This window comes from Clupea harengus, unplaced genomic scaffold (assembly GCF_900700415.2).
Source record: "Clupea harengus unplaced genomic scaffold, Ch_v2.0.2, whole genome shotgun sequence".
NCBI classification, from domain to species: Eukaryota; Metazoa; Chordata; class Actinopteri; order Clupeiformes; family Clupeidae; genus Clupea; species Clupea harengus.
In genome coordinates, this window is record NW_024879992.1 from 1 (window position 1) to 8,403 (window position 8,403).

Sequence of the window (8,403 nt, forward strand, 5' to 3'; positions counted from 1 at the left end):
TATTCATGGGCGGACAGGTTAAACAAACATGGTTTGGAGTCTCCCCCATTGATCAGTTTTACAATTCAGGTTGACACTGGGAGTCCAGTGAGAGGCCCAGTTTATAATAAGAGAAGACAGATGCTCCCCATCCCTTACCCTAATCCCTATGGACAGATGGTAGGCTATTCTTCTGCTTTTCTTTTAATACAGAACATATTTCACTCAGTACATTTGTCACTTAGGTGTGCTTCTCGTGGTAGGCTCTCTGACGCTCCAAACCAGGTTGGAGCAAATGCCAGGTTCTAGGATGGAAGCTATGCTGACTGAAGGTTCTAGGATGGAAGCTATGCTGACTGAAGGTTCTAGGATGGAAGCTATGCTGATTTTATAAATTAGGTCCTAGGTGTTAGAAACAGCCCTCACTCCAGCCTGCATCATACTAACTAATACCATGTTAACAGGTTAGAGCACACACACACACACACACACACACACACACACACACACACACTCACACTGCCTGTCTGAGACGCCCATGTTAACAGGTTAGAGCACACACACACACACACACACACACACACACACAGACACACAAACACTGCCTGTGTGAGACGCCCATGTTAACAGGTTAGAGCACACTGCCTGTTCAACTACAGTTCAATACACACATGTGAACCGCTATTACGGTACTCCTGTCAATTTCCTATCATTTTCCCAACATGCTTATTTCACTGCTGACTACACGCATGCGGTACATTCAGATCCACAGAACATCTCTGGAGCCTCTTAAAGTTTCCCTGAAGCCCATCAGCCAGGGGCGGTTTGTCCTTAAGGGGGATTTGGGCGACGCACTGCCAAACGGGAAAAGGAGAGATTTCTTTTTTCTGTTTCACAGAGTGAATGTTCGCTTCTTGCACTAACACTGACTTGTGTTGCTTTTGTAAGCCAATACTTTCAAGATCAGTCAATAAATATTGTTGGTTTTGACTTATATGTTGCCCCCTCTTTATGTTGTTACTGGACATATCATGTGTCCTGTTAAGCTATTTTACATCATACAACACTTGAGTACTGTGAATAATGAATAAGTGGGATAATTTATTGTGGAGCCACATCATGTTTGCTTTTGAAGGCCCCTGGATGCAACTTTCTTCCATAGCTTTCCACCTGTAACTATAGCTACTCTATGTAGCTAGAGGGGAAATCTTTCTGTTTTGTGCTGCCACCTAGTGGACAAAAAGGTATTGCTGTATGAGTTAATCAGCTAACAACAAATTGATACCAATCTGCTCTGTGGGAACATTTTGGATTCAGCGTTCAGTACGATGACGAGGATAAGAAGACTGTAAACAAACAAACTAGAGTCTTCGCGCATTGCTTTGCCACGGTTGGCTACTCGGGTAGAAACAGTTCCAGCATGATGTCTCATTGATGTCTCCATCACTCTGCCCTATCCCTGGTGGACACAACAATCTCTCGCTGACAAATAAAATAAAAACACAAGACAAAGAAACTAGAGGGGCACTTAGAGTGGGTCGACCTTCGCCAAGGCCGAGGTAATGTGAACATGTGAACCGTCCATCTCTCTTGTTTATTTCCCTTGTGTGGCCCTCTTACCCTCTAACTAGATTTTCATGGGAAGAATATATGTACCTCATCACGGACTGAGGAAGTCATGTTCTTTGTGGGGTTCTTAATGTGTTTATATGTACCTCATCAATAGCAACTTTGCTACTATGTTCCAGAACAGCAGTAGAGTCGTGAGGCGGACTCCTCCAAGTCCTCCCAAAGAAATACCGGTGGACGGTATCGAAGAAGGACACCCGCAGCTGGAAGCTGGACGTTTTCTACAACAAGAGTGAGAGAGGTTGTTAGGTCGGTCAGAATAGACACTGAGCTACTAAATAATGTTCCCACACCATCTGCAGATTAATACTAAGTTAAGACTGCACGGAAATCAGACTTTAGCACTTTAGAGAGTCAAAAAGCAATTTGTGAGTTTTCACAAATCAGAATGTATCTGAAAAACAGGCAAACTGAGATATGTGATAATATGAAAGATAGACTACAGCACTTTAAGCCATAAAAATTGGTAAGGGGTCATTTTTGGAAGGTTTTCACAAAATCAGTTTAAGTCTGCAACAGGTGGGTTTATCTGTGGCCATCTGTGGACTGTCACAAATTATGCGAGTTGATTTAAACCAATTCTATTGCACGGTCTACTGGTTACCATAGAGACTACGTAGAGCACTTCAGGGGGCCACTTGTGGTAAAAGGTGACAGGCCTATGTGAATGTTCACACCTATACTGGGAACAGGATCAGAAACAGACAGACCCAGATGGGAATGGGAGTATAGACCTATAGCTAGTGATGTTACAAATGAACCCGAGGCTTCGGAGCTTGTGTCGCGAAAATGAAGCACTTCCAGACGGAGCGCGTATCGAGGCTTGTATCGTTTTGCCGAAATGACGTCACTTGTGACGTCTGAAGCCTCATTTGAATCAAGTGCTTCACCAAGTGGTTCGTTCGTTCACTTTTGGCGGGACGCTTCGACTATATATATCCAAATTGCCATCTCGTATTCGTGGTTGTTGTTGTCAGTGGTTAGAGATTTAACAATAGTTGGAGATTTAGCGGGAGTTGGAGATTTAGATTGTTTGGTGTTGTTAGTAGTATAGATTATTTGAGATAGCGTTATGGAGCCAGTTAGGAAGAGAAAGCCCTTGATCCAGTTGCACAAATCACTTTCGCCCCCTTTTCAGTGCCCTGCACTTTCACTGACCAGTTGGCCAAAAGCACTCTCACTACCCTTGGTTTTACAAAAGTACTGACCTGTATTTCAAAAGCACTTTAACTCAGTTCCAACAGCATAGGCTACAGAATAGAGTAAAGATAATTAGCAGGCGTTTTTATCCAAAACATTGGGTTCAAATTTGCTTAGGCTAGGCTTTGAAACTGTGTAGTCCGCACCTAGAGGTGACGTCTCTAACCGTTGTGCCACCATACAACCCTTTATTTTATAGGTCAGACTATTATTAGAACAAAGAATAGCAAAGGAAAGCCTTTATTGTCGTTGTTTTCGTCTACAATGAAATTTGAATTAATGAAGGTACGTTTTCTTCAACATACGTTTGTGTGCATGTTATTTTAGCAGGTCTTGCGCACCACAACAAATTTAACAAATTCACTGTCCCGAGAAAATCTTTCTTACAACGTATTTTTATTGAACAGCAGGTGTCACTAGAGAGCGAACGACGCTTCGAGTAGTGAACCTTTTTTCAACACGTCTGGCTGAAAAGCTTCAAAGGTTCATGAAGCTTCATTTCGCCATCACTAACTAGCCCACTTATGTGTTGCATGAACATAAAACTCAACATGAGGATTCAGACTTCAGGATGTGAAAACACCAAATATGTTCACAAATATGTTCACAGGATTTACAGCCAGGGGCTTTTGGCTCAGCGATTACCCTTGGGCCAAGCAGGGCTTACTAGTGCTCCAGTGCTCCAGGCCCGGTGCTCAGGTGCTCAGGTGAGAGGAGGGGTTCAGGTGAGAGGAGGGGTTCAGGTGAGCGGAGGGGTCCAGGCCTGGTGCTCAGGTGAGCGGAGGGGTTCAGGTGAGCGGAGGGGTCCAGGCCTGGTGCTCAGGTGAGTGGAGGGGTTCAGGTGAGTGGAGGGGTTCAGGTGAGCAGAGGGGTTCAGGTGAAAGGAGGGGTTCAGGTGAGGAGAGGGGTTCATGCCCGGTGCTCAGGTGAGCGGAGGGGTTAGCCGAGTCAGGTGAGACAGGTTCAGCACCAGAAGAAGATAACTAAATCACGATCAAATCCAAACACTACCAAATAGCCTTAACAGATAATAAAACATGGAGGACTCTTGTAGCTGGTCAGCACATGAAATCAGGTATCTGCTTAATATTTGGGCTAATACAAATGTGCAATAGCAGTTTGATCAAGTAGGGGGGTTTGATAGGTGTCTGTTCTAGGGTAAGTTGATGGGTATAAAAGATGAGATATTTGGAGCTGCACGACTAGCATGATAGGCATCGATTCTAACCCCAATCTGTTTGCCCTGGCTGGGTTACATGACAGGCAGGCTACAGACACGGTGCACGCCAGGATCCACAACACTGATGGATCACCTAAGGTGCATTAACATTTTCCATTTTGTATTTTCTATTGAATTATGAATTGTTAATAACGTTGAATATACAGTGGCGTACAGAGAACGTTAGATTTACACAACTACCAGGGTACTACCAATTAAAATGTATGGTTAGAAATTAACAAAAAAGTGTTGCCTTCATAGAAAGTAGGCGAGCTAGCAAAAAGGTTAACATTACGTTAGTTACACAAAAGTAAACTGCTTAAAATTAAGGTTTAATATCACAATCACCTGCACTAATAAGTACAACCTCAATAAACAATGAAGTGACTTATTTGTGTGCAGAAAAGTAAAAAAAAAAAAAAATGTATCATTCACCACAACTGTTGCCATGTCGAGTGACATCACTTCTCAAAATGTTTTCTCCCACTCGGAGGTCGGAGTTTTAGCCATTGGTCGTGTCGTGTACAACGTTTTTATAGCTTGCTGAATTCAAATAGCTAAGGTAACCGCAAACTAACTTTACCGACGTAGCTAGCTAATGTTGTCTAGATAGGCTATTAAACTGTTGTCAGACAAATCACCTGAAAAACAGAAGCTCCATCCAAGTGCTTGAAGCTGAGCTGAAAACCTTGGGAAGGTTTGTCAGCTTGTCGGGCGGTCTGGCTGTGGGGTGGAACCGCTCTGGTTCGTTCGAACACTTCTCTCCAGTCTGTCATTACCCAATTTTAACCTGATTACTTCTCTGATTCAAACCTGTACAAGAAAGAACACGTTGACACAATGCCTCCGTTAATGACAGGAAAGTCACTTGTCGACATGTTAATAGGTCCATACTATCAGTTAGAATAACATTAGCTATCATAGGAGAATGTTTATTTTTCTTACCTGGACGAATTGAGTGTACATCCATCAGTTCCACAGCATGTTAGCCGTTCGCTTACATCGAAACTCACAGTGCGTGTACGTAGCCAGCAACTCTTCTGTAAGAAAGGTTAACTAAATCCCTGATGAAGGTAACTGTATTTAGTTAGCTTGCTGGCTAGCTAGCGATACAGGTGAAATAAGAATATAGCATAAGTTCTAGAGTTTTCAGCGAACCATAGCTTTATTTCTTTGATAAAAAGAAAACAAAGGTTTTGACGATTTCTTTGTGCAAGGATACATTACATCAGCAAAACGGAAATCCAAGTTGGCACAAGGTAGTATCAACAGACGTTAGCTGCCTCAAACATGTAGTTTAGCTTCTACCGCCGCTTGGTAGCCGTTACCTAGGAGATTATTCTTCTGCTGTGTGACCATATCGTTTTTTGGCATGCCAAAGGTGGAGCCTTAACTACTGCCATCTAGTGTTCAGCGAAAGCTCTAACTCATTTATGTACCAATGTTGAAGTGTATGTCCATCCGAAATAGGTTTTTTTTAGCTGTTATCTAAATGATTTGATTGAACTGTGATGAAACACCCCAATGCTCACTGCGGGAAAAGCGGTGTATCCGGGACTCCTGTATACTCCCAGATACTCCACAGATAATTGGATATATCTGGGAGTTTGCTGCACTGTTGCGCAGTGTTTCCTCTCCCCACCTTATCCTCTATCAATGTTTTATGTATCATGTATATACCATGTTATGTTTGTATGTAATTTGTACATTTATCACATGTATGCTAGCATGCTCATCCTGATGCATGTGTGATTTCATCTGCCATGTTTCTGAATGTTTCCCCTCCCCTTCTCCTCCCTCCGCTTCTGCCACTACCCCACTCTTCTTTTTCTATCTCTACCCGGCCAGCTCTTGCCCCTGTCGCCATTGTGCTTGCTCTAAAGGGGTCCAGGCCCTGGGCTCTGTAAAGCGCCTTCTGACAATTATATTGTTTTGGCGCTATATAAATACAATTTAATTGATTGACAGTGGACCTATGTACGTATGTTCACTGGCAGTTCTTGCATATGATGATGCAATATACTATGTTGCTACTGACCAAGTCAAACTTCTGAGACACTAGTAGACCTAAGCCTGGATGTTTGTTAAAGATGATTGGGATTTCTCTATGGGATGTCTGTTGCTCTGCGTTCCTCTCTGGTTTCTCATTCATGCATGTACTAAATCTTGTGAATTCTTTTTACATTACATTTAGTCATTTAGCAGACACTTTTGCCCAAAGCAACGTACAAGGGAGAGAACAGTCAAGCTTTGAGCAATAGTGATCTAGTGTAACAATAAATACTATTTTACATAAGAAATAGAAAAAAAGGGCAGGAATGTAACAGCTGTAAGTACAGGTTAAGTACTAATTCTGGTTTCTTCTGAGTGCCGTGATGGTGAAATGACTTCTACTGTCTTGATCTCTCTCAGGAAGTGCCTGGAGTAACCCCATAGAGTAACCTGCATATTTGATGAAATCTGATGAGTTGAGCCTAGACTAAAACTTCAAACGTATGCCACGGATGGGAACTCTGCTTGTCTAATGAGGCATATCTATCCATCTTCTTATAGTAGACCCTCGTGGCTAGCCTCTTCATATACTTATCTATCCATGTTCTTAAAGTAGACCCTCGTGGCTAGCCTCTTCATATACGGATCTATCCATGTTCTTAAAGTAGACCCTCGTGGCTAGCCTCTTCATATACTTATCTATCCATGTTCTTAAAGTAGACCCTCGTGGCTAGCCTCTTCATATACTTATCTATCCATGTTCTTAAAGTAGACCCTCATGGCTAGCCTCTTCATATACTTATCTATCCATGTTCTTAAAGTAGACCCTCGTGGCTAGCCTCTTCATATACGTATCTATCCATGTTCTTAAAGTAGACCCTCGTGGCTAGCCTCTTCATTAACTTATCTATCCATGTTCTTAAAGTAGACCCTCGTGGCTAGCCTCTTCATATACTTATCTATCCATGTTCTTATAGTAGACCCTCGTGGCTAGCCTCTTCATAAAAAAAAATTCCACTCTCTCTCTTTGTATATTGTGTTTTAGTTGTATTTAAAAGCAAGAAATTCTTCTTCAGAATGGGTCCATAGGCCAAAGAGGTCTCACCTGTCATAATATAGATGGAGGTGGACAACGTGGCTTCATGCTCCTCCGTCCCATAGACATGAGGAACTCTACATACGTATATACAGTCATTGGTTCTAGCTATAGAATAGAATACAGTCCGGCCTGCTCACTGCCATTCACTGGCATGTGACTCATCTGAACTTACTCAATTAGAGACTAACAGCACAGCACAGGTATACATTTCATCAGTAGGTTATGATGACCTTATTATTATTATTATTATTATTATTATTATTATTATTATTAAGCATATCAGCGTCATGGATGTTGTGGCCACACATGGTCTTTGTTAGCCAGAGAGTAGAGATAAGAAAGCAGGAAAGGCCAATATAGTAGAACAATGCAGTTCTGGAAGGTTTTAGACACCTGATCTGGAAACAGCTGACTGAAACAGGTGAAACACAGGTGACTTTTTCTCACACCCTAAATTCTGCCCTTACTTTAACCCAGCGTTTCTCAAAGTGTGGGGCGCGCCCCACTGGACGTGACAGGTGGGGCGCGAATGGACGCAATGAACGGGAGATTTATTTTTTTACCCCTGATCTAGGGCAATGCTTTCCTTTATAGACAATAGATTTTGATTGACGTCGACGTATTAATTGCAGCGGGACAATTAAAAAAAAACTTTAGTTTAGTTTAGTTAGGGCTGTGTACTGTTCTCTCTGCGTGTTTTACACATCCAGTGTGTTGAGTCAGTTCAACAGTCAGTAGCCTATGGCGTATTTGAGGGCGACAGTGGTACAGTGGTAGAGAAGTCGTTTAGTAATCAGAAGGTTGCTAGTTCGATTCCCTGTCGAAGCGTCCTTGAGCAAGACACTGAACCCCTAATTGCTCCTGATGTGCAGTGTGCCATCAGTGTAAATGTAAAAATGTAAAATGTGTATACATTGTAAGTCGCTTTGGATAAAAGCGTCTGCTAAATGACTAAATGTAAATTTTAGTGTCAAAACTCACACACGCGAGGAAGCGTCGATTCGAGCAACTTTCAGGTTTTCGCGAGCGTGAATTTCGTCTGCGCACTCAATTTTAGCAGCTGCGAGAGGAAATTCAACAACTGCGAGTGCAGAGACTGACATACGCTCTCGCGAAAACTTTATCTGCTCGCTCGAGTTATGACTTTTGACACTGTGGGCAGGAACATATTACAACGTAATGTATCTAAATTAATAATAATTGCATTTTACATTACAACGAACTAACACAGTTCATAGAATTTAAACATAGGTCACTTAAACATATTTATCACAGTGTGAGACAA

The 8,403-nt window shown here is 42.2% G+C and overlaps 1 protein-coding gene across 1 annotated transcript; it reads right to left on the reverse strand.

Annotated features, from left to right (window-relative positions):
* Positions 1-1,195: 1,195 nt before the first annotated feature.
* Positions 1,196-5,666, reverse strand: LOC122131073 (nephrocystin-4-like). The gene is made up of 3 exons (XM_042705979.1): positions 4,973-5,666; positions 4,669-4,840; positions 1,196-1,829 (listed from the first exon to the last, which is right to left on the reverse strand). The coding sequence occupies exons 2-3, from the start codon at positions 4,801-4,803 to the stop codon at positions 1,656-1,658; spliced, it is 309 nt and encodes a 102-aa protein (XP_042561913.1). The 5' UTR covers positions 4,804-4,840; positions 4,973-5,666; the 3' UTR covers positions 1,196-1,655.
* Positions 5,667-8,403: the final 2,737 nt, after the last annotated feature.